The sequence below is a fragment of the Podarcis pityusensis genome, assembly GCF_964106645.2.
Source record: "Podarcis pityusensis genome assembly, chromosome: 11".
Taxonomy (NCBI): Eukaryota; Metazoa; Chordata; class Lepidosauria; order Squamata; family Lacertidae; genus Podarcis; species Podarcis pityusensis.
Window position 1 is genome coordinate 12,442,069 of NC_138036.1, and position 27,183 is coordinate 12,469,251.

The following is a 27,183-nucleotide window of genomic DNA, read 5'->3' on the forward strand; positions in this document are numbered from 1 at the left end:
GAGCTGTTAACAGAGGTATAAGAATGTAAGGATAGATCACTGATGGGGAAAAGCAACCTTCTCTTTCCATCTCCAGTGATGGCTTCAGAATTCTCAACTGGAAATTCCTAGCTCATGTCTGAGAAATTCTCTCATGGTGAGTGTAACATGTAGTCAGGTTCTAAACAAGCCCAGTCAGTTTATATTACACCAAGCTGAACCCAGGTCCCCATGTGTAGCAGGAGTTGCCACCAGACTTGAACTTCCTTTTCTCCCTTTCAGCCTAGGACCGGGAGGGAATCTCTAGAATTGCTTTGCAGCTACCAGGTCACATGACTAAAGGGCTGCATTTGATTTGTTTGGGTGCAAGCTGTGTTGTTGGCATCCATCTGTCTTGAGAGACAATAGAGTGTGCCTCTGGGCGTGAAGTCAAACTGCTGTGTTAACAACACTGAAGTGACCTCCCTGGGGTGCAAGCCTGGGCAGTGTGTGTGGAAGTCCTGGGCTGCCCAGATAACAAGACACCCCTCTCAACCTTGCCAATGTGGTCCAAAGGAAAAGAGAGTAATACATTTGGCACCAGCTTGACTGCAGGAGTTGCTGGAAGGAGGCACATGAGGCAAAATATAACCATTTTAGGGACTCTAGTCTGGATTTGTGTAGGCTTTTCTCCTTAGCCTTTTCTTCTCCCGAAGATTTCGCACAAGGCAGTGGAGGTTTAGGATCAGAGTTATCCTTCTCCTAGATGGACTCCCCTCCTAAGTCGATGAGCCCCATGTGCCTCTCACTTCTCTCTACAGCCCATGCAGAAACCATCTTCTTTACCATTAGACCCACTCTTGGTCTTGTTTAGCAACTTGTACTTGTTTAGTAAGTACAAGGAATGTTTCTTACCATCCGCTTTTTAGTCAGTATTTACAGAGAGAGGCTTTGGGACAAAGCCTCCTGGATAATGGCGTTGCCCCGAGTGAATCTCCACCCCACCCCGTCTCTCCCACTTCTTCATTCGTCATCCCTGTGGGTGCTAAAAAGTGCCCTCTGCCTTTGAGCTCTTTGTTCTCCTACTTTCAAGGCGTGCCAGGTTCTGGGAGAGGGAGGGTCTGGAATGCTTTCGAAAGACACTGTGTCCATCAGCTGTCTCTCCCCTGGTGCTTCCTCCTCCTCTCCCATTATTTCCCAACTTTCCCCCTCATCCACCTCTGAGCTGTGATCTCCCTCAAACCCCTGTTGTAATTCTGAGCTGTCTTCCTCTTCTCTGGAGAGTCAGGCTGGGGAGGCAGTGTCCACCATTCCCCTTCTGCCCAGTCCCTCACATGCAGTCAAAAACTATCATATCTTTTTTTAAAAAAAACATTTTATAAGATTTTTAGAGCACTTTATATGTGCCTAATGCATGCTTAAACTAAAGAGCACTAGGCCTGGTCTAAAGCAGTTAAGTTGTCATCTTTTGGTCTTCCACTGAGGTCCAGTGCCGAGGGCCTTCTGGCGGTTCCCTTGCTACGAGAAGCCAAGTTACAGGGAACCAGGCAGAGAGCCTTCTCGGTAGTGGCACCTGCACTGTGGAACACCCTCCCACCAGATGTCAAAGAGAAAAATAACTACCAAACTTTTAGAAGACATCTGAAGGCAGCCCTGTTTAGGGAAGCTTTTAATGTTTAATAGGTTATTGTATTTTAGTGTTCTGTTGGAAGCCTCCCAGAGTGGCTGGGGAAACCCAGCCAGATGGGCGGGGTATAAATACTAAATTATTATTAATTATTATTATTCCATGAGAGCTCTTGCCAAGGGTCCTGTCTGCATCCTGCAAGTTCCTTTGATTTTTCAGGTGTACATTAGATGGTTGCCAAAATCTGTTTTCTGGCCATTAATTCCAGCTGTGTTGTGTCTGTGCTTCTCCTACAGAACCAAGTTCCCACTATGTCATATCTTTGAAAGCCTTTAACAATGCTGGGGAGGGAGTCCCTCTTTATGAGAGCGCCACTACCAGATCTCTGACAGGTGAGTTGGAATGCTTGGCTGATACGTTTGCCCATTTCTATCGCTAACTCTCTCTTAGCAACGCATGTGCTTAGGAAGCAGGGGATGTGTATGTAAGGTGAGTAGATGTGTTTTTAATTGGATTACCTGCACCGATGAGTATAATGCACTAGGTTGGATGTGGTGATCTTTAAAAGTTGAGAAAGTGTGTCAGGACTGGCTCAGAAATGCATGAGCATTGCTTTCAGGTGCATGACTGCACTGACCCCATAGCGCTGCATCTGAGATGGCATCATGCAATATAAATGTAGCTGTGTTACATATCTGTGATGACTTATCCACACATGAAAACAGCTTTTAAGGGTTCCTTTTCATCAGAAAAAAACAAGAATGCTGAAGGGGATAACCCGTGGTCCTCCAGATATTGTTGGGCTGAAGCTCACATCACCCCTGGCCATTGGCCATGCTGACTGGGGCTGATGGAAGTTGGAGTCCCCTGCTGTCTGGAGGACCACAGGTTCCCCATTTCTGATTAAGGCCATTCTTGCATTGCATGCAAAACAGAAGAAGAAGCGGATGACTTGTTCCAAGGATGTTGCATGGGAGAATGGTGTGGGAATGGCCTTGTGCTGGATCATTCACAGTACTGAATGCATGTTCATTCACACCTTCAGTTTGGTTCTTGAGCAATAAGCCATAAATGCCAGAATAGAATAGGTACCTGAAAGGGGGAAGGATGTTCTTCTCCTGCCCTAGGCTCAGTGGTTTACATCACAGCGCCACCCGCGTTCCCTGCTTCCAGGTTATCAAGTAACAATTGAAGGGAAAACTTGCAAAGTCATGGTTCCCGTACTTTTAATTCAGGGATTATATGAGCCCTGAAAGAACAGTTACGATGCTGAGAAGCTCCTTAATTTTGTTGCCGCTATTGAAGGACCTCTTCTTCCATGTATAGAAAGACCCCCTCCATAAATGTAATTCACTTTCTGGGAATAGACGTTTCTTCCATTTTATGGAGTAAAACATTAGGATTCAGGCTATAGTATATTAACAAATTCTGTAAATACTATTCTATTCTACTAATATATAGTGAAAAATTTAAGATTAGAGAAAAGGGGTGTTAAGTCTTTGGCCAGCTTCATCTGTTACCATTACCTTTACATATGGATGGTAATTTCATCCAATGTGGTTCCTCTTTGTAGATGTTATGGTGGTAGCATGGGGTTCAGTTCCACTGAAGCAAATGTGAATCAATCATTCTTCTTTCAGGGCATAAAAACCTGACCTTGCATGGATATTTTGGGATGGCAGTGGCAACTGACTCTGATCAAATTGACTCTGTGCGATGTCAACTGTTCCTTTGTCTAGATTTAAATTGAAGGACCAGTGACAGAGCAAAATGAAATGATTATACCTCTCAGAAATGATTACATTTGTGCTGCTGGCTATAAACTCCAGGAAGCCTTGTGACAATGTTCTCTAGTTGAGCAGTTTTACTTTTCAAAATGCCAGATCTGGGCATAATTTGAATATGTAAAGGCCACATTAGAAGAATTCTAACACTGTTGCCCCTCCAGAAATGGGTTTTTGTCATTCCCCCTATCATTTATAAGTTTTGCTAGGCTGAAAATAATCTGCCACAGCCAGCAAAAGTCAGAGACACAGACAAGGGTCGGGCAGAGAGGTTGCACTTTGAGATGATATATTAGTACTAATTTAAGACACTGCCAGTTTTGCTCAGCTGTGAATAGCAGTCAGAACCATCCACATCCTTTCTGAAGCATCATCTTCCTTCCACGCACATTTCCAGGCTGCTACTGAATGACACTAGAGTTGCAGTATTGGGTATAAAGCCACAGAATCAGTGTGCAATAGAAGCTATCATTCAAGGGGATGTGAGAGTTCAGTGATGTCTGCTGAGATATAAGCCCCATAAAACTCAATGGAATTTACTCTCAAGAAAGTGTGTATTCGACAACAGCTTCAATGAGCTAACGCAGTGCAGTGGCTAGGTGTACTGGGAGCCCCCAGTGATACTCAGCTCTGACACAAACTCTTAATACTGTAAGTAGTCTTAAGCGAACCCCTCTTTCTTAGTCTCTCCCCTCCATCACCTGAAAGATGCTGATAATCATGACCTGTTGTAAGCATTACTAAGACATTGTATGAGAAGTGCTTTGAACATTCCAACATGCCTTACAAATCCTAAGAATTATATCATATTTCCCCCCACTGGAGCAACGTGTATAATTTGGTAGACAATTGTCGTCTTTCCTCATGCAAAACCTATCTTGTTCAGAACTTTCCTAAAGTAGAGAAAAGTCAAGTCACTGAGAGCAAAGCAAGAAAGAACAGACTGAATAACAGAACACTAAGGTTGTTCATGAGGAATAGCTGGACCAAATTATAGCATGTTAGCTCCAGGTGGCGAACCATTCCTTGCACCTATGAGTTTTGTGAAGTATTCCCATTAAATATAGATATATATATTGGAAATCATAAAGAGAGAAAATCTATTATGTTTTCCAATCTTCACCCTTTAAAAAAACCCCTCTCCTAAGAATAAAGTGATCCATACTCTAATAACTTCAGTATGTGGTGGTTTTCCCTTGTAAATGCAACTTCTCCACTCCGGTGGTTGCAAAGGTCACCTCTCCCTCTTCTGTGCATGCAGGTTTTGAAGATTTTCTGAATATATGTTTCTCAAAATGGTCTAAGGTTATCTTTTTCTTTTAAAGGTTTTTTTGAAGTAAATTGTTCTATCAAGAGTTGTGTGCCTAACCAGTGAATTGTTATTGTTATTGCTGTTGTTGTTAAAAATGTGGAATATAATCCCTACCAGAGAGTAGGGAACTGCAGGACAGGGAGTTGAATATGGCCCCCAGTCCTCTAGGTCTCTCTTGAGGCCACACCCAGTTCTCAAATAATGCCTCTTGTTTGCCTGAAGGATGGATGTTTAAGTGTGTAGAAACTTCTGGAATGTAGTCTTCTGTACCAAGGTAAGAATCACACCCATTGCTCTAGCCAACATTGCCTCCGTCCCCAGCTTTTTTAGTCTCTAGCCCCACCTAGCATTGGGTACGTGGCACTTGAAAGGATGTCCCTTCAGGAATGTGGATCTCAGGTGGTGTCTACTCTGTGAGGAAAACAAAGGAGAAATGAAATAGCCTTATAGAGGCTATGTCTTCTTCCACAAAAGGCCACTGAGATGAGCATCTTCTTAGTTCAATAAATCTGGACATGGGGCAGAGTGTTTGTTGTACATCACATCCTTGAAGTTACTTTCCCAGCCTCTTTTAGTAGCTTGTAAAAATCCTTATGAACCTTTGTAGGTTAGACTTTTATATACATACATATTTTAAGCTGCGTCAGCAGGATTCAGCATCAACATCAGGACTCATTTTTGCAACACTGAGAGTAGCTGCAAAAAAATAGAAACTCTCAGTATAAATAATGTCTTACCCTCCACACCCCTAATGGGCCAATTTTTCCTCCCACTGTGGCCCACTGAGAGACAGTGTGGTTAGAGTGCTGCAGATCAAATCTCCATTCAAATGCAAAAGCTCATTAGGTGATCTTGAACAATTATCTCTCTCGGTTTAACCTACTAAAGAGGGTTGATGGTGAGGGTAACTTGTCACAGAGTGACCATAGCCTACTTTTGCACATCTGAGAACAAAAGGAATGGCTTCAAGGTCAAAGGTGGTGTTTTCCAGATTGGCAGATCCCAAGCATAAATTAAGAAATTGACAGCCATGTGTGGATGCAAAGGAGGCCTCGCTTAAGGATCTAGGGGCCCTTTGGCAAGAGATCACTAGTGCACTTCCTTAAAAGTGACAAGGTATAAAAATGGAGAAAGCTTCCTTAAGTATGGAGTGCAGAGTCTCCTGCAAACCCATTCCCTGCAAATCCTCAATATGATACGGATGACTCTGGAGGAACATAATTGTACCACAACACAGTGAGAACCCAGGGAAGACACAGGCCATACCAGAGAGACTTTCACTGCCTCCATTTCCCCAGGAAACAAGAAGCTCAGCTGGTTCCCTGGTGAACCTTGAGCCCTTGGCCAATGACAAATCATGCAACCCCCAAGCACTGGCTCTGGTGTGAAAATGTGTGTGGTCAAAACAAGAAACAAAACGAGAAAACATGCTCCATTTTCTTTCACCGAGAGCATGCAATTACTAAATGTCAGCTGTCGATGTGCCAACATCAGCAAGTGATAATATTCTGGGGAAGGAAATGGTTCAAGTTTTTAGGGTCCTCTTTTTTCAAACACCAGTGGACAACTTGAATAAAATATTGGGGATCCATGTAAGCCCCGCCCTACATAACCACGCAACATTTGAATGGCAATGCTCATCCACTTTGGGGGACCCTGGCCCCCTCAAATATTTTATGGGGGGTGAAGGGACCTTGGCCCCCTAGCAGTTGGCTCCTATGCCAATGGATTAGATTACTGAGATGCCTCTGGTTTTGCTGCTTAGCAGTGAAATAGCTCAAAATCCAAATCATCCCAATGGACTCCAACCATTAATATTGCTAGACTGGATTATTATTATTTTCACTGTGTCATATGCAAGAGGCCTTCAAATTGCTAGATCTCCCAAGGCAGATAAAATGTAAAAGGAAGATGTAAAGTGTTTCATATATTTAATGTACAACACACATTACCTTTTGGCTAGAGCCATGGAAACTTGCAATATTGCCTCTATAAATTTTTCTATTACTTCATTTTTGAGGGTGGGAGAATGGATGTTTGGTTTACAAGTGGAACTTGAAAGCTCTAAGAACAAATGGGTACTATTGTCCATTATTCTCCAACAGAGGCATAAATCATGTTGCATAGTCTACTTGAATTTCATGCAGAAATGAAAATTTTGCATGTTCTGTTCTGTACTGAAGTTTCATAAGGTAGTCCTCAAGGATGAAAAAGTGGGGGGAGGGGACCCCCACAGTAATATACCCACTCTGCCCAAATTTATGGTTCTGCATAAATTTCCGATAGCATTTTTCTCTTGGGTGTTTTTATTTTTATTCAAAACACTGCTGTACTGCTTGATAATTGTTTGGAAAATTTGCAGAACTAATTGCTTTTATAAAACGTGCTTTAAAAAAAGACATACAGCTAGATAGACAGACACAGAGGAAATGATCTAATACTCAACTAGGAAATTTCACAGATATTGATACTTTGATTTGACTTCTACAAGTATGACTCCTTATCCACTTCACCCAGAATAGTATAATGAGTTTGCTAACATAAAATTCATTAGCCTAGTTCAGGTGTAATGGGATTTGATGTAATAGGAAACCAAGCTCTCAGGCTTGTATACTTCCCTCTCCCCTTCTTTCTTACCTCTGGTTGTAAACTAACCACAGTGCTCTATGACATGCAAATGCAGGTAACTGTGGTTAGCAAAATCTAGCCAGGATCAAAATGTAGTGTTCTGAAACCACAATCTCCAGAGTTAAGCCATCACAGGAAATTGTGGTTTCTAAATTGAGGTTCATTTAAAAAAGCAGAACTGGGGACTTTTGATCTTCTCATCTGGCATGTGAAAAAGGAAAAGTGTCAGGGAGACAACAGAAGCCAAAGATTGATGCTGACTCAATGTGTGGTATAATTTCCACCATTTCAAAAAACATGCATAAAAAAGCAGGGAACTCGAGGGAGCTTCAAAACTGTAATCCAGATCTGCCAAATTCAGAAAATGTTTGAAATGCTATGCTTTTTATATATTCTGAAGTGTGTTGACAAAACCCCAGACTGTACTCTGGAGGTTGTTGGAATGTGTCAATTTGTGCCTTCAAAATGTCTGCTTCCGTGGCCTAAAGATTGTCATGCCACGTAGCGCATTGTAAAGGCAAAAGGCTCAGGTGAGGCCCAGAAGAAGCAGTGCTGTTTAGTCCTCAAGCAGTAGACAGACACGATTCTGAACAAATCAATTATCCATCTGTAGCTGTGAATCATTTTTAACAGCATCAAACTAACAAAAATGGATCACCGTCGCAATTAGCTGCATATTCGCTAACCCTCCCCACAATTTACACATTCAACAGAGGCAAATACATTTCCCCCAAAGTACTCACAGCTTTACTTACCTTTTCTGAAAATTTGGATTGGGTTGTATCCAACCCAACTGCCATTCCAGAACAGATTTCCACTCCTGCCTTGGAATATTCTCCTCCTCTCCACTACAGCTCTCTACTGCACTTTCAGAAAGATTGTGGGACCCTCTGGAGGAGATTTGGAAGGCGTGGGGAGAGAAGAGGAAGGTGAAGTCCCAAGCAAAACATGACTTGCACAGCTTTGGATATAATTTAGTATGAATGTTTGATCCTGGTTTCATCCTGCTGTCCCAGCTGTTGTTGCTTCTCAGCGCCATTTTCTTATTTTTAACTTGTCCTCACTGACCAATGGACCTTATTTACGATTTAATTTTCTGCGTGAGGTCACATTGTTCTGCTTACAAATATCCTTTATCCTATCTCATCAAATGTAGTCTCATGATGCTGTAAGCAAAATCACTGGAATCATTACAGAATCACTGCGGAATTACTTGAATGCAGTAAGTGAGAGCAAGGCTTGTGGGTGAGGACAAGGAGCAACAAAAAGATCACAGAGGAGAACAGCATCACAACACAGCAGATATTTTCAATGAGCCCTGAAAGTAGTCATAAAGAGAAGCGCATTTCAATTCTCACAATAATGAGGAAAAGCAAGACAAATAGTTTTGGCTCAGGACTAATCCCCCACACATAAGCCCATACCGTTCTGACTTCCCTGAAAACAAAATGTTAAGCAGATGGTACAATGTTCAGAGAACAAATTATCGAGCAATTCTGAAAGAGAGAGGCAGTAATACAGGTAACTCTAACATGCACTGCATTTACAAAACAAGGCTTTCAAATAACTTCTGCTTTAGGACATTGTAGGGAATTAAAAAAATAACGCATTGATTATGTGTTTCCTTGAAAAGGCTTGTGGATCATTCTGAAAACACACCAAGTATTGCAACTTCACTGGGAGAAAAGAAAGCAAAATAGTGTAATGAGAATGCATATGATTATGCCTTTAATGTTGGTTTGCTCTTGACAAATTAATGTGAGTTAACTTGTTGCTTATGTATTTTTCAATTAATGGCTGTTTGTTTGTTTTTCTCCTGTTCCTATATTCTCCTCCCATCATCTTTATTACCATACATTTAACCCATTTTGATGTGTATCTCACTGGTGGCTGTTTATTTATTTGTTTCTTTGACGATGCTGTTCTTTATTTTAATTTGTGGTATGCTCGTTTTTTTCTGGTGGCTTTTGTGACCCAGATCCCATTGACCCATTAGAAGTTGATTTTTATCCTTTGCTTGATGATTTCCCTACCTCAGTCCCAGATATCTCCACCCCCATGCTCCCACCAGTAGGTGTCCAGGCTGTCGCGTTAACCCACGACGCCGTGAGGGTCAGCTGGGCAGACAACTCTGTCCCCAAGAATCAAAAGACAACGGAGGTTCGGTTTTACACGGTCCGATGGAGAACCAGCTACTCTACAAGTGCAAAATACAAGGTGAAGTTTCGATGTAGTAATGAACGGGCTTTTCTTTCTAAATCCCAACATTTGCTCAAAAAATAATCTAGATGGGCATGGCATGAGCTGGGCTCCACATACCCCACAGTTCCAGAAAACATGTTTTCATACTGCTGGGCAGAAATGGGGAACTTGTGGTGCTCCAAACATATTGAACTCCATCTTCCATTAGCTCCAAGCAGCAGGAATGATGGAATCTGTAACCCAACAATGTGTAGAGATTCTTCACTGCTGTTGTGAAGGATTGCTTGAGAATGGGAGCCTCATGAGGCATTGACCACTAATTTTCAAACCTATCTTCACACCCACAGGGACCAGAATATTTATAGCTAAGCACTCTGAGATAATTTCAGCTTCCATTTCCACTTTCATAAACAAAACTGTCTACACAACGCACCCCACCAGAGGCTCTGTCTTGCGGCCAAGATTGGGGGGGACAGCAAACAACATGTGTGTATTGTGTGCCATGTACCCATGATGTCATGTGCCCAGCATGCATTGTGCACAACGTTGCATCATCGGGAGAAGGACAAGCATGGAGCCTACCACGGCATGGCTTTCTCTCTTGCGGTCAGGAGGAGCCAGCCACTGAACCGCTCTGCGCTTGACTCCATGCTTGGCCTCCTCCTGTCCCTCAATACTGAGGGGGCCAAAGGCACTTCTGCCCCTAAGAGTTGGCACACTTGACCCCTGCCCACTTGTGAAGAGGGTCACTGAGTCCTCAAGAGCAGTGGAAAATGTGGGAACTAAGCTGCGTACATGGGAACATAGGAAGCCACCTTCTACCAAGGAAGGTCATTGGTCTGCCTAACTCAGTATTTTCTACACTGATTGGCATCAGCTTTCCAGGGTTTCATGGAGGAGACATAGCTGAACCTACTGGGAGATTCTGGGGATTAAACCTGAGAACTTCTGCATGTGAAGCAGATACTCTTCCAAAGGCTACATCCCTTCCTGAGTTGTTCTTTAATGCTCTCAAGTTGCAGAATAGTCCATGATCCTCACAGCTGGCTTCCTCTGGTTCTGCTGCTCATTTTCATACTTCAAGATAAAAACTTGCCATTCTCAAGTGGGTCCTTAATGCAACCTTAAACAAGAGATAGATGAGGAGAAATATTGTATTACCAAAGTCCCAATATACCTATTAGGACCCTTCTGTTTGCCTGTTCTTAGCACACTTCCATCAACAAGATGAATAATGCATTGGCCTCCATAAAACGCGTGATCAAAAGCACACACTTAACCAAGCCAAAGCACAAACAAGCACAAGGTATTAACATCAGAACTTTTTATAAGAGCATCAGTACATATTTACCCAAGAGGCAGCAGAGGTGTTTTCGATCACCTGATTAAATATGTAGGAATGCGGCTCAGAATGTCCTTGTTGCAAAGGACAGGTAAATAAGCATTATTATATGTGTGTGTGTGTTTTTTAAAGGAACAACTTCTTCAATAAAGTGAGTGTTATAGGTCCCAGGTAGGGTTTAATATAATATCAAAAAAGTAATTCAAACCAAAGTAGTCCAGTAAAATTTTTAAAAACTTGTTTGTCCCATAAAGGGCATGCAATGTCTCAGCCCAGTTTGGATAGGCTAGGACACTGCTTTTTACAACGTGTGGTGGGGGAAAAGTTGGTCCCTGGGGTGCACCAGCGTAGAGCTGAACTGGGATGTCTCCTCCCCCATGTTTACAAGTCCATTTTCAGGTTAGGGAGTTGGGTGAGGGGCTTTTTAATTGTCCTTCCATTTTTCCTGAATTTCTTAGCATTTATGGTCCCCAGGGAGCACGCAATGCAATGTCAAAGCTTGATGGATGGGAAACAATCAAGGGATTGGATACAGTTGAAGAGAAGGGTGACCCAGAGTAAAAAGAGATGGATATTAGCAAAGACAGTTACAAATAATTGTATTTGAGGAATAACGAATTGGGGGGGGGGGGCGGGAATTGATCAATAGGTTTGTGAGAATGGAAGGTTTTGAGGAACAGTTTGAAGAAAGGGAGACAAATCAGTGTCCCAGAAGAAGGAACTAGCCTCAGAAGATCATTCTCAAAGTTGGTTTTCCATCAGGAATGTAGCATGATTGTCCTTTATACCTATATTTTCTGTCCCTCCCCCCTTTATAGTCCGCAGACACAACAGCCTTGAGTCACACCGTATCGGGACTGAAGCCAAATACCATGTATGAGTTCTCAGTCATGGTCACGAAAGGTCGAAGGTCGAGCACATGGAGTATGACGGCTCACGCTACTACTTACGAGGCAGGTATGTCTCCGTTAGGTTTCTTCCCCCAGTGTTTTCAAATATTGGCAAGTTTATTTTAATGGCTTCCACCACAACCATCCACTTCCGCTGCTAACACAGATTGCATTTTCCTTTGGCCACATTTTACTGTGTTGTTGCGAAAAGCACGACACATTCTAGGGGGAAGCACGGCAGAACAGGCACATCACCCAGCAGCTGCTTTTTGGCTCCAATCCAGAGTTGCTGCACTTTAATAAATGGAGTATTTACAATACTACGCTGCATAAATGCAGTGAACTTCAAAGACCTTTCCGGCTAATGATGAGGCATCATTGCAATTCATTTTTCAAAAGAGCCCGAGATCAGATGAAAACATGTGTAGAAATCCTTTTTTATTATTAGAAAGAGAGAAATCCGTGTTCTGTACTAATTTATCAAGTGCTCAAGTAGTCCGACTGTATCCAAGCATGGATGTAAGAAGGCAAAGTTTTGTTTTGAAACCGTATTACCCCTCTCTGTTCTAACTACATGCAAAAATCAGTGAAAAAAGGCAACCACGAAGAATACAACGTCTTGAGTTGTTCTTCTATAACTTCCTCGGTGTTTTGAATTATTTGCATATATATTCAGGCACTTTCAGGTTTTAAGCTGTCATTTCAGATAACCACTCTGCAGCCTGACGATAGTTTAATGACTGCTGATTGCATTTATTTTTTCAGCTGCTGTCTTTATCTATTGTACAGGAATTGTTGTGTTTTAAACTGAATTTTATTGTTCCAAGATAGCTATGGCGAAGGGTAGGTTATAAATATTATAAATATTAATCATATTGGGCAACATCCAAACCTAAATAAATCACATTTATTTAGATTGGTGCTGCATATACAACAGTTTAATGTATTGCTTTGGGGTTTCTGTTTCGAAGCTGGGAATATTGATTTCACAGTAGGTAAGCGCAGAATATTCTCAAACAGTACTTTGCGTGTATATTTTCACTTTGTGTTCAAGCCCTTCTTGTTGCCATTGTTTACCCCCTAGCTATAACACTTTCGATGTCAGCATGACCGTATCCCCTCCCTCATTCCTGGTTCATTCATGAGTCCTGGATCTCCACCAATCAGAGATCATATAACAAATACCAGTGTTTCACAATGGCTCTTTTACGCACTCATTTCCCATTAATACGCCCAACAAATGGAGGGGATAGATGAACCACAGCTGTCAGTTCTGCCCTCAGCCTCTGGATCCTCTCTTGGAGTCTGCAAACTCAGGGCAATCTCTAAAAGCGAAGTCTAGAGCTGTAACTGCTCTTTAAATTTGGACTTCCTCCACTGTTAGGGACCTTGCACAACTGCAGTCCCCAATCATACATTCCTGGAGATGCCCCCTTTTCAGATGTTCTGCACAACATGTTGATGTCAGCCTGGGGGCAGTGGTTGGGAACTGTGTTTACAGTCACAGTCATGAGAGCTAGTGTGGTGTAGTGGTTAAGAGCGGTGGACTCATAATCTGGTGAACCGGGTTCACTTCCCTGCTCCTCCACATGCAGCTGCTGGGTGACCTTGGGCTAGTCACACTTCTCTGAAGCCTCTCAGCCCCACTAACCTCACAGAGTGTTTGTTGTGGGGGAGGAAGGGAAAGGAGATTGTTAGCCACTTTGAGACTCCTTAAGGGGAGTGAAAGGTGGGATATCAAGTCCAAACTCCTCCTCCTCCTCCTCCTCCACCACCACCACCACCTCTTCTTCTTCTTCTTCTTCTTCTTCTTCTTCTTCTTCTTCTTCTTCTTCTTCTTCTCATGCAACCCCCTTCATGTGTAGGGTATACAGAGCCAACCTTTGATTACATCCTGACATCAGTATTGGGAAATGGGTGAATGTTTTCAGAAGCTCTGTTACTTCCCCTTTTTAAATAAGATTTTCAACCACATGTTATTAGTTTCAGCAGGCTTAATTAGGTGCTGCTAATCAGCAAGTTTCCATTGTCTGCCTCCTAAATTTTCTTTTAAGGTACAGTTCATCCCTGTATTGTTGTTGAGAAATAGCTCCATTCCCTCTCTCTTTTGCCTAGCCCCCTGGACTAGATTTCCAAAACTCTTGGGGAGAGAAAGGGGCATGTGGAAAAGACAAGGAGAAAGGTAGAGGGAAGAGAAGAGCAGGGATCAAAGAAGGGTGTTTTCTGCGTTTATCCTGCCAAGTTTATCATCCTTGGTCAGGCAGCCAAGAAGAAAGTCACCCAGCAGCTGATCTTGGATGTCATGAAAGGGCAACTAATCATTAGCTATTTAATTTATTGTTGCATTTTTTGTAGCAGGGAGGGGGAAGAGGCCCTGGCCTTGAGTGCAATGCCAACTTTGCTGCCCCAAAGCAGGCAAGCAAAATTCCTTGCCTACCTTCAGAAGCCCCTCACATTTAAGAAATGTATGACATAAAAGTTGGCAACATTGCATTGCAGGGGGTTGGCCTAGATGACCCTCAGGGTCCCTTCCAACTCTACAATTCTATGATATGCCCAAATGAATTGGCTGCTACTATACCTCACTCTGCCTAAATGACACTTCTGGCCCTGCTTATTAGTACCTTTGTTGCGCACTGTGCCCAATGTTGTTTAGCTTTCTTTACCAATATGTCACCTTACACATTTATCTGTTGTTGTTGTTTTTTGTCTTCTCCTAAGCCCCAACCTCTGCTCCCAAGGATTTGACAGTCATTACTCGAGAAGGGAAGCCCCGGGCTGTCATTGTCAGCTGGCAACCTCCATTAGAAGCCAACGGGAAAATTACTGGTAAGGTCCTCTCACCTTCTATGTCTTCTTTTCCTTTTCACACCCAATACATAGAGTTGTGTGCTTTTAAACAGAGCCCACCACAAAATCATGGGGGTTTGGGGGGTAGGGATGAGTGGGACAGAACCACCACTCTCCATAAACACACTGGGGGTTCAAGTCTCTATTCCAGGCTACAAACGTTTCTGCTCTGATCTCTTTTTCTAGCCTGAGTTTCTAATAGTGTCCCCAGAGTCAGCAAGGAAATAGACTATCCCCCTTCAAGATCCACTCCAGGAATCAAGTTGGAAATACAGGACCACAAAATTCGGGTGGGAATCTAATTGAGATAAATTCCATATGCAAGTAGCCTCCCCACCCATAAATGGCATGGAATTTGCTGTCAGTGGAAACGCCACAAAAATGGCAGTGCTGTCAAGTTTGGGGGCATATTTTCTAAGGAAGGATCGGTCTATTTCTAGCTCATGTCAATTACAATATGTGTTTATTGATAAGTCTGTTGTGTCTAAGGATGGGGAAGGCATTCAATCCAGTCCACATTTAAAAGCAAACTTAGCTGATTTGCACATTCTGCAGCTAAACGTGAATTGAAACATTGCCATCTTTTGAAAGCCATGTGTACCTGAATTTTGCAATGCACTTCCCTGGCCAAGTAATGTGCACATCAATTAATAGACCAGGGTAAAGTATGCATATGAATGCAGGTATTAGTGAAAATAACATTGCAATTCATTATGTTATGGGGAAATAGCTTTGCAAAAATGTAAGGAAGTGTTGCATATAAAAATGTGTGTGTAGTGGGAGAAATCTGTGTAAAAATTGTGAAGAATTTTCGTGAGAACTTCTCTCTTTTTTTAAGCAAACTGATATGGAAATGCACAGAACTGAACTTAAAATTGGGAAAATGAGAAAGTGGGAGTGTCCAAAATGTGCATATTCACCTATCCTTATTTGTGCCCCGTTCCTGCATCAATCTGACCCCCCCCCCATAACAAGCTGAATAAAAATCCATATCAAATACAGATTGAAATATGTAATTAAATATGCATTTAATCACAGCACCATGCTTCTAAATAACCATTGCTGGGAAAGAACAGTGAAAGAGGGCTGTTAACACTGTGTGCTCTACCTGTACATCTCTCATCAGCCTTTAGCTGCCCACTGTGGAAAGCAGGGTGCTCTGACTCATCAAAATAGTCTCTCCTTGCCTACTTATATGCTCCATAACTAGCATAAGAGTACATGCCCATTTTGCTTACCTTACTGGGCCAGCTGTATCATTGCCAAATGCAGGTGAGAATTGAACAGGCTCTAGGTTCTATCCACTGTTCCTATACAGAGCAGACCCATTAAAACTAACGTAGGTTCATTCATTTCATTGGTTCTACCCTGAGTAGAAGTTTGTTGGATACAGCCCAGTGCAGCTAGACACTATAGAATAGGGAAGTGGTTTTGCGCAGAGCTCCCATAGTTGAGAGAAAATTCCAGCCGCTATTTTTGTTTGTTTTGTTTTTTTATTCCAGCTGGCAAAAGGGTCCAGTAATTAATTCAGTGCAAGGGAGAGTTGATGAGAAAGGAACAAAGTGAGTCCTTGGTTTTTCATGGACGAAAATACTGAATGCATTAAAAAGAACATAGTCCTCCAGAGCAAAGGTCTTCCGATGTGTTCTGCTCAGCGGCAATTAGGGATAGCTAATAATAAGCAGGCTGTTTGACAATAATGTAAAACATAACGTACATAATGATAGGGTGCCTGGCCTGACACATTATGGTACAATTTATTGGTGGATATTTAACTTTGTAATAGCAAGGTAAGGCACTGATGATCTGAAACCCTTTAATACTGACTGACAAGTTCTGAGCTTAATGAATGGTATACAATGACAGACCTTATCCCCGCAAATATTGCCGTAACATCGCTGCCTAATTAAGATCTCCATTAGGAGTCTGTAATGCTAATTTGCTATGAAAAATAGAACAGAGCTGCTTTTAAAAGAAACAAATAAATAAATGAAAACCCAGAGATGTTGCATTTAAATGACGCCTTTAGGCTATTAATGAATATCTCCAAAGCATGTGATTATGATGAAGAATATTGTGCGGCGTATGAAATGTGCTGACTATGACCTCGTAGATTGGAACAATGGAGTTAGAGATCTGAAAACCTTTCGCTCACAGTGTATATTTACAAGTCTGGAGAAGGGGGGGGGGGAATCAATTATCCTAATCCAGCAACTTCATTGTGTGTGGAAGGAGACACTGACAGTGCATTCCTTTACATATCTACTCAGAAATACTGTAAGTCTCATTGAGTTCAAAGGAACTTGCTCCCAAACCCATAATAAACCATTGCATCTAAATGCTAGGACTGAAATCTGTTAGAGCAGAAATGAGACTATATACAACTGACACACATCCAGATGCTTTCTGGGTAACCCACTTGCTCACTCTGCCTGGAGAGAGTCATTCGCAGGAGGAGAGCATTAGAATTATCCCCTTCCCTGCCAGGCCATCTTTGTGTAAATGCAAATATGTGGCTGTTCTACCTGCCAAGCAGCCCTTCCCTTATGGCTTAGTGCGTCTACCAGAACACTCTTTTGCACACAGACTATCTGCAGCAGGAACATCAATAGTCTGCACACTGAGAGGCTGCGAAGGAGCAAGCCACTGGATGTACCATGGTGAGATGCAGAAGTCCCTGAAGTCAATGGAAGCCTTACTGTGCATGTGGGATCTGTGTGTGCACATTGACATGCCTTGCGTTGGGCCTTCTGGTGTGCTCTCATGCAAGTAGTGATAACAAGATTCCAGCAAGACAGATTTGAGCACCTAACATATGGTCTCAGGAAGCCCTGGTGGCCCAAGGTGGTGAGGTGCCATCCTGGTGCCCCCTCCCCACTTCTAGTAAACTTCCCAAGCAGTGGTCAGGGCTGCCTCCCCACTTTTCTGCATTTTTACCAGTGTACCCTGCAAATTGGGGACGCGGGTGGTGCTGTGGGTTAAACCACAGAGCCTAGGACTTGCCGATCAGAAGTTCGGCAGTTTGAATCCCCACGATGGGGTGAGCTCCCATTGCTCGGTCCCTGCTCCTGCCAACCTAGCAGTTCATAAGCACATCAAAGTGCAAGTAGATAAATAGGTACCGCTCCAGCGGGAAGGTAAACGGTGTTTCCGTGCGCTGCTCTGGTTCACCAGAAGCGGCTTAGTCATGCTGGCCACATGACCCGGAAGCTGTATGCCGGCTCCCTTGGCCAATAAAGCGAGATGAGCGCCGCAACCCCAGAGTCGGCCACAACTGGACCTAATGGTCCCTTTACCTTTACCTTTTACCCTGCAAATTGAAGAACCATCAAAGGTGGTGGTCTCCTGCCATCTTCTATCTTCCCAACTGGCTGTGGACCCTAATGCAGTATGGCCCAGGGATATCAGGAGTGGGGGCTACTCATGGGGAAAAAAGAAGAAGAGCCATTGTGCATAAGGACAAAGAATAGCTACACTTAGTTTTGCTTCTTTCAAACTGAGTTACCATACTTTCCCTGGAATATATTGGCATGTTTCTCATGACCACCCAGGAAATGATGCGCCACGTTAATGCCACTTACATTTACTCCAGCACTAATACATTCAAGTCTCAACACATAATCTTTATAAGCTTGCTGCTACCTCAAGTCCATCAACGGCTTGCAGAGTCCTGAGGCATTCCCATGGAGAACAACTTCAAGTTATGAACTAGCTCTGAGTACACATGCATAACAATGCTGGTGCACAATCCAAAGTGTTGGTGCTGACCTTTAAAATGCTCAATGGCCTCAGCCCAGTATACCTGAAGGAGCATCTCCCCCCCCCCCCCCCATCATTCAGCCCGGACACAGAGGTCCAGCTCTGAGGGCCTTCTGGCGGTTCCCTCACTGTGAGAAGTGAGGTTACAGGGAGCCAGGCATAGGGCCTTCTTGGTAGTGGTGCTCACCCTGTGGGACGCCCTCCCATCAGATGTCAAGGAAATAATCAACTATCTGACACTTAGAAGACATCTGAAGGCAACCCTGTTTAGGGAAGTTTTTAATGTCTGATGTTTTATTGCATTTTTAATATTCTGTTGGGAGCCACCCAGAGTGGCTGGGGAAACCCAGCCAGATAGGTGGGGTATAAATAATAAATTATACTAATAGGAGGAGTAGTATGAACTAGCTCTGAGTACACATGCATAACAATACTGCTGGTGGGTGCGCTCCCAAAGTATCAAAATAAAAAAGGGGAAGGGGAATGGATCATTGTTATTTATGGATTGCAGACTTCACCCAATATATGCCACACAGTAGCAGCTGGTGGGAAGGAGCAGCACAATGCCCCAGGCTCTCCCATCAGTACAGTCACTGCCACTTACCTGGAGGAAGGGCATGAGGCAGTGGAAAGTCACCACTGTGCTGGCATGCTGGCAGAGTCAATCCAACACTCCCACCATTGAACCCACACCATGCCGTTGTCCTCTTCCCCTCTACCATTGGGTAACTTGCAGAAACTCTGCTGGTGGTTCGCCAGCACTTTGCCCCACCAGGTGGACCACTTCCGATGACGCAGATTGTAGTCAGTGTGGAGATGTGCGCTACATCTTCAGAGATGTAAGTGTGTGTTTGTGTGTGTTGCAGCTTACATCCTGTTCTTCACCTTGGACAAGAATTCCCCCATTGACGACTGGGTCATGGAGTCCATCAGTGGCGACCGCCTCACCCATCAGATCATGGACCTCAATCTCGACACAGTGTATTACTTTAGAATACAAGCCCGCAATGCCAAAGGAGTGGGTCCTCTCTCAGATCCCATTCTCTTCCGGACTCTTAAAGGTTTGGATTTTCAACTATTTGTTGTGAATTGATGTGTTAAGGAGTTGGATCATCGGATAGGGCAGGATTGTGGGTTTTGACATCAGTTGCAATTTTTGTGTGCTCTTTCTGGCAAGACGATGGACATAGGTACATCATCATTGTCAGGTGATGGTGTGGTTGCTCGAGAGCAAACAGGCAAGACTCCGAACTATCTTTTCCAGGCTTTATTATTAGTGCAAACTATTTACAGTGAAGAGCGTCGCAAGTTCATGTCTGGCTCAGTCGCTAACAGAATCTGGGAGTGGGCGGTCCTTGTACCTCCCCCAGCATAACAGTCGCATGACCCCCAGCCTTCTCCTCCCCTCCTTGCACCAAAACCTACTGGGCACTGGCAAAGGGGTACTTCCCTCCTCTCCAGCTTGCTCAGCCTCGGCGTTGAGGCTCTCCTTAGCATCCCCTGGTCTCACCACCTTCTCTCCACTGGAGGTGGGGCTTTCCTCCTCGCCAGAGGAGAAGCTGCTTCACAAGATCTTTGGAGGTTCCCTATAACACAACTGCTCTTCCCCCTCTCGCCTCTGACCTGATGGCAGTTCCCTGACAATCATCATAAACTTTATTGCGCTAGCCAAAGGAACAGAGACGGCTGCCTTATGCTGAGCCCAGATCGTGGTCCAACTAGAGCGGTATTGTCTAAGCCAGGCTTCCTCAACCTTGGTCCTCCAGATGTTTGGAGACTACAGTTCCCATCATCCCTGACCACTGCTCCTGTTAGCTAGGGATCATGGGAGTTGTAGGCCAAAAACATCTGGAGGGCCGAGGTTGAGGAAGCCTGGTCTGCACTGACTATCAGTGGCTCTCAGTGTTTTCTGGCAGGAACCTTTTTCAGGGGATTGAACCAAGGATCTCCTCCATGCAGAGCACATGCCTAGCCATTGAGCTATGGCTCTTCCCCTGAAAACTTTTGACACAACTGATTTCTGCCACTGGAAAGAATAATAATAACAAACTAGCAGTCCCATGTACAACAGAAGTTCAATTGTAGCTCAATCGTAGCTCAAAATAATGAGCGGCGGTTGTGATTGCATCAAAGTCATTGAGAAAAAGATGAGTGAAATTTGTGCCAGTTACAGAAGCATCAAACATGAAATTTCCTTTGCCCACATTTCCTCCAGCCAGGGGCCTGTTCATTTCTGTATTGATTTCTTGTGAATAAGAAGCTAGCGGTGATTCACTCATTGAGGTTAATGGAAGTTCAAAATTGCAGTCTCCGTTTCTTGTTTTGTTTGGAGATCTTTCAAATGCATTAAAAAGTAATAGGCACAACAGAATTGTTTTATGAACATACCCAAGGTTTATAAGATGTCGTGCGGGCAATGTTTTCTCTGCCATACATAAAACAAATAATCTTTATGTCCTAAGTAGTTATAGTGCAATATGTTTTTCAAATAATGTCCTGGAGAATCATGGAGTTCCTCACAAGCTTATTGGAAGTACCTAAAGGAGAAGATCAATAATGGCAGAGAACCCTAGCAATGAGGAGGGCATGCACCAAAATGGCCTCTAAATTTCATGGCCCCAGTTGCACCAAGAATAATTTTGGGGTGGCATTTCTTTGTTTTTCCAGGGACAGACCACTGTTAGCAGTGGCTGGTGCCTTCCTTCCTTTACCTCAGGAAACTCTTTTCGTGGCCTGGGTGCAGGTTTACTTCCTCTGATGTACTACCCATTCCGTGGCATTCTGGGGGTAGGGATTGGTGGCCATAGTGAAGTCTACCACTTTCCACAAGAGTGTCCATAAATGGCACCAACCCATTTAAGGCATTCACATTGAGTATTAAGAAAACATTTGGGGTGGGGGGGGAGGCAGCAAGGATGAGTACTGATCACCCCAGGATCACCATTCTCATCACATACTGTCAGGCTTTGGTGAACCAGCTTCCTCCCACGTGGCTGTAAATAAGACGATCAAATGAAAGGAACGTCTTACCAGTTAGATTCTTTAATAATCACAGTGAGAGAGAAAAGAGCATGTCTCCCTAGAAATGGTGGTGCTCCAAATTAAGGTTTACTCCCCCCCAATCCCTATTAATCTACGTCACTCCTACGTCTTGTAATCTGAGCTTGTACCCTCTGCGCTTTCTGTTCTAACACTTTCTGAGCTCTCTGTGTCTTTGGGAATGGGGGGTGAATGCTGTCCAGAGACTGTGAATCTGTTAACCCTCTCTCTTCCAGTGTTTCTTCTCCTAGCTGTTCCCCATCCAGTATTTCCCAGCTTCTGCCTTCTGAACTATGCCCCTCTGCAAACCACTCTTCCAAATCTATACTGTCCTCCTGTTTCTGGGAAGATTCAGGATCAGGGATGACTCCCACCAATCCTTCTCAGTGCAGCCCCCCTCAGCATGGTTCTTGACACATACCATGAGATGGGAAGGATGATCTTCTAAAGCGGACAGCCCCCCCCCCCATGTGTCAGGGCAACACTTTCTGGGTCAGAGGGCAAAAGCCCATTCACTACTTGTAAAAACTCTGCCAAACAGATACTTGTGGACACCATGGAGTTAGATAAATAAACTTTATTCACTGCCACCACCACTACCATGTGATAGACATGATGGGTGAGGAGGGCCTCACAAATGTTCAGTCAGTTTCTGACTGGGTCTTACACCACCTGGGCTCTAGCCACTGATTTCATGTTTCATTGCTCACATTGAGTACCAAGGCACCCAACATAGCGATGGTGAGAGCATCAGCGAGCCATTGTGTCAATGGATCTTAACTATTTTGCACCTTCTGAAATAATACCCAGACTGAAACACAACCATCCTTTGACATTCACCTTTCTCTGAATTATGCAGTGCTTTTCTCCTACCAAGTGATCTGTACAAAAACACATGTGCTAGGATGAACTGTGCGTATAAATGCTTATATAATTGGAAATATACCAAAATGCATTCTGTTAGCAAAAATTGCTCTGCAAAAATGTGTACATGAGGCAAAATCACATAGGTCTGCATCGTGAACAATTATCACACTAGAATGCTGATGATTTTTCATAAGGACCCCACAACCCAAAAAGCAAATGGATATGGAATTGTGAGGAACTGTATTTAAATTTGGAAAATCTGAGAGAAACCAAATTGATATATTTTTTCACCCCTACTCTGGGGAAGGGCATTCCACAATATCAAAAAGGGACCCCCTGCAAATTATATCAAGTTCTTTGTTTTGTTTTCCAGAAAAAATGATTTGTGCCCTCAGAATGTGCAAGCCCATTCCATTTTTCCTAGCAACTTTCAGTCCGCAGAGTCAGTGAGCTAGCCCAGACATCAGGTTTCTCCTGAGAAATAATCTCTCATGGCCTGGCGTTTGCGTCTTCCAATGAAACCTCACAGTAACAAGTCTCTTCATCTGTGCTACTCAATGAGTGAGCAAGTTAGGGCTGATTTGATGCACTGGAATTTGTCTTGGAGAATTTACAAGCCCAGAGCACTAAGCTGCTCTGACAGATGGCTGCTCTTTTTGCAGAAGCTGATACCTCTCTGTTTAATTTTTATTATTGTTTTTTTTTAAAAGAAAAAGCTACCAAGAAATCAAATTGAACATGGGAGACCTTCTTTATGTAATAGTTTGTAATGAATTAACAGGAACTGGGTGAAGCAATTCTAAGCAATTCATCCGTATGCATTCTTAGCTTATCGCATCCCAGCCAGGATTTTCAGGAGTTCGCCTCGCCTGTCCAAGTCAGATTTCTCTTTGCATGAAATAATCAGTGCAACTCTGATGGCTTTTCACGTCTTTTAAACCACCATAAATTGCAACGAGAGAACACTTCCTTTGCTATGGCTTCCCATCTACCAAATTAAATGGGCACCAGCTTCCTTTCATACTTGCGATGAGTGTCAGAGGAAAAACCCATGTTAAAATGAAGGGTTTTTTCCCTCAACTAGGTGTCACAGCATCTAAGTATAATAACTGCAGAGCAATGAGACATCAAATGCTAAGGAGACCCAGATATCTAACTAGATCTGAACTCAAAATCACCTACTTTGTAGCGTTTATGCAAGGTATCATCAAGCTCATCGGGGAGATGAATTTTAGATCAGAGGAGATGTATTTTTTTGAAAATAAAAAAATAATTTTCTTCCGTCATCTAATAGCCTAAGAGGACAGTGTCTAATACCCTGGCATGAATATTTAATGCTATCCACCCTAAATATGTCATGTTCAATAACATTCAGACTGTTTTCCCCCGATAAATCTGCTTCTACATGTAAGGTGCAAAGAGCTTCTGATGTCTGGCTCACACTCTCAATTATGCAAAGTTATTGGATTCTTGTCCTTAATAATGATTAAGAAGATGTGTTTGGTGTCCCACAGAAGGCTCTCTTGGCAATAACTATATCTACACATACAAACACGTACATGTCTACCAGCTCCATCTGGTATGCAGGTTGAGACCCTACCTGCCCGCGGACTGTCTCGCCAGAGTGGTGCATGCTCTAGTTATCTCCCGCTTGGACTACTGCAATGCGCTCTACGTGGGGCTACCTTTGAAGGTGACCCAGAAACTACAACTAATCCAGAATGTGGCAGGTAGACTGGTGTCTGGGAGCAGCCGCCGAGACCACATAACACCGGTCTTGAAAGACCTAAACAGCTATCGGATGTTTAGAAGACATCTGAAGGCAGCCCGGTTTAGGGAAGCTTTTAATGACTGATGTTTTAATGTATTTTTAATCTTTTATTGGAAGCCGCCCAGAATGGCTGGGGAAACCCAGCCAGATGGGCGGGGTATAAATAATAAATTATTGTTTTATTATTATTATGGAGAAAGAGAGAGGTCACAATACATTTAATTTCATAAGGAACCTTGTAAGCATCAAAATAACAACCTTCATCTCTAAAATTTGCAGAAATACTACATGTGTGCGTGTGTGTCTCTATATACTTAGCATGACTGAAAAGGTTTTTTGCTTTCTTTCTTCTTTCTTTCTGAATGTGGATTAAGGATAAATGAATCTACCAATTTCAGTTTTTCTCATTTTTCCAGTCCAAAATCCCATTCTTCTCATTTTCCATCTTTGACGTCCTCAAGTGCCTTTCTCCTAACATAGGATTGTGCCCAATGCTAGTCTTACTCAGAGTAGATCCATTGAAATCAACAGATATGGCTACCTTGGGTCCATTAATTCCAGAGGATATCCGGTCAGTAGGATTTGGTTGGATCAAATGCATAGTCATTTTTTGTGTGATATAATTCATTTTTGTACATTATTTTGCTCACCTTTTCTTGGTCGGAGACCTCTGTGGCCAGAAGTGCCTCTCACCTACTTCTGTTGGTACCACAGTTAACAATCACTCCTGGGCAGTGGCGTAGCGTGGGTTGTCAGCACCCGGGGCAAGGCAAGTAATTTGCGCCCCCTAACCCGTGGATTTGCGCCCCCTAACCCTAACCCCCAGATGTTGTGCCCGGTGCGGCCGGTCCCCCCTGCACCCCCCCACGCTACGCCACTGCTCCTGGGTCAGGAAAGTTTTTCCGCGGTAGTTCTTTCATTGGTTACTTCAAGACTGGATTACTGCCACGGAGTCTATGTGGGACTTCCCTTGTGCTTGATCTGGAAGCTGGTGAAGAATGCTGCAGCACAATTGCTGACAAGAGCCATGCCCACATATAATACCTGTGCTCAGAAATCTGCACTGATTGCCTTATTTTCTTCCGGGTCAAGTTCAAGGTGTTTATATCCTAACACTGTGTCCTTAACAACTCGGGATCACGTTACCTGTGAAATTACCTCAACACATGCCCACACAACCACTCTGATCTGAGGGACTGGCACTGTTTCACATGTCTCATAATATCCATTCTGCCTTTGTAAGAAATTAATATTTAAGTATAGAAGCACCTACCCTTTGGAACTCCCTGCCATTTGACATTAGGCAAGCACCTTCACTTTACTCTTTTTCAGCAGCTGTTAAAAATGTTTCTGTTTAGACAACCCTACCCAGATATGTAGAATGTTGAAGTTCGTTTTTTGTTTATTGCTGATTTTTTAATATTAAAAATATGTTCTAAGTAGCTGCTTTTAACTGTTTTTATGGATAGTTTTATGGTTTTGTTCTCTTTGTAAATGGCTTTGAGGGTTGTTGTTTTTTACAATCAAGTGGCATATAAGTTTTATGAAGTAAATGCCCTCTTTATACATGCTTACAAAAATGATGCAACGTGGCACCAGAAGTTCCCTTTGCAGTTAATGATCCGTACTTAATCATTCTGAAGGCAGCATTTCACTCTCAATGTCCCATTAGGCTTACAGCAGACAGATTAATAACATTAAATAGTAAATATTCAGCAGCAATGTTCTTCTTTAGTATCCAAAGTTACGTCGCTATGTTCTAGAAGGTTCTTTACTACAGAATTGCAGGTTGAAAAGAGCCAAGTGAATTAATGTCACGCAGGGAAGGGATTCCCACCACCACCCCCTCGGTCTCTGAAATAATTCATTAAGAGTCTTCCTTTCCCCCTCACCTGTAGCTGAAATAGGTAAGTCAGGAAGAGCAGGGCTAATGAGAGCTATTCCGCTGCGCCACAACTGTGGCATAATTTTCTTCTAATGTGTCACTCCTCATTTTCAAATGAATCTTAATTGCAAACTGTATTATAAGTGGGAACTGCAAGGCAGTGGCTTGTTAAAAGTCCTTTATTGTGCCAAGCCACGAACTGAGAGAAAGTTTTCTGCCCTGGAATCATAGAAAAATAGAATTATATAGCTGAAAGGGACCCTGGGGGTCATCTAGTCGCACCTGCTACAATGCAGGAATCTCAAGTACAGATGACAAATGGCTGTCCAACCTCTGCTAAAAGACAACAACAAAGACCTTCAAGGAAAGAGAGTCCATCTTCTGAGGGATTACATATATGTATTCAATAGACTCACATACTTGCATTTCAATTTCACACATTTTATGCTGCTGCCAATAATTTGAATGGCATGCCCATCCCTAAGTACTTTCTGTTAGAATTCCTGCTCCATGATTGCAGTCATGGGATTTTTGTCTATCACATGATGGGATATGTTTTAACTCCACAAACTGGGAAGTGACAGAGACAGGATGTTTGTGTTACTGTGTTCCGTGAAGTCAGACTGTTGTCCTTTGTTCTTCCTCTTTGCTGTCTGATGCTAGAGAGAGAGGGAGCCATATTGCAGTGCTCCGTGTGTGTTTATATGTAAATAAAGGAGATTAGCCAAAATGCTGAGTTGCTGAGGTCTATTTCGCATGCTGCGCAAACTCTGCAGATCCCTAAGTGTGCCGGTGTCTGTTGGCATCGGTCACTGTGATGTTCGGGCAGAAGAAAGCTTTTGAAGCTCCTGAACGGTTGACCAGGAGGAAGGGAACATGCCAGTTGGGCATGTGTCTCTGCCAGGGTCCTTCTCGAGTGTAGGCTGAGCTCCTAACACTTTCTCCATTCCTGCAGACCTCCTTGGGTGTTAAGATTGGCAAGGGGGTCCCTCTTGGTAGTTTCACCACCCTCCAAAATTCACCAGGGTGTCAGCCCTTCAGAAGGCATTCTCTGCGCAGAGGTGCATCTCATTAATTAGCTTTTGGCATTTGCCAAAGATGCCACCCATACTTCTGATCTAAATTATTTTGATTTTACTACCATGCTAGTATATTGTTGTAACCTGTCAAGGGAACCTATTCAAGGCCAGGTAAGAAATCCTATAAACAAACCAACCAACAATGTGGTTAGTTGCTGTTTGTGTGACATGGTTGTAAGCCAAAAATAGC

General features: G+C 43.2%; 1 protein-coding gene across 4 annotated transcripts in view; it reads left to right on the forward strand.

The window, feature by feature from the left end:
• DCC (DCC netrin 1 receptor) overlaps positions 1–27,183 on the forward strand; it is a 964,956-nt gene that overhangs the window by 853,059 nt on the left and 84,714 nt on the right. For 3 of the 4 annotated variants that reach the window (XM_080973386.1, XM_080973387.1, XM_080973389.1), the window contains exons 16-20: positions 1,882–1,977; positions 9,288–9,526; positions 11,672–11,810; positions 14,465–14,572; positions 19,219–19,413. In XM_080973386.1, coding sequence (XP_080829512.1) covers positions 1,882–1,977; positions 9,288–9,526; positions 11,672–11,810; positions 14,465–14,572; positions 19,219–19,413 — 777 coding nt within the window. The remainder of the gene's footprint in view (positions 1–1,881; positions 1,978–9,287; positions 9,527–11,671; positions 11,811–14,464; positions 14,573–19,218; positions 19,414–27,183) is intronic. The other variant, XM_080973388.1, reaches the window with a different exon arrangement.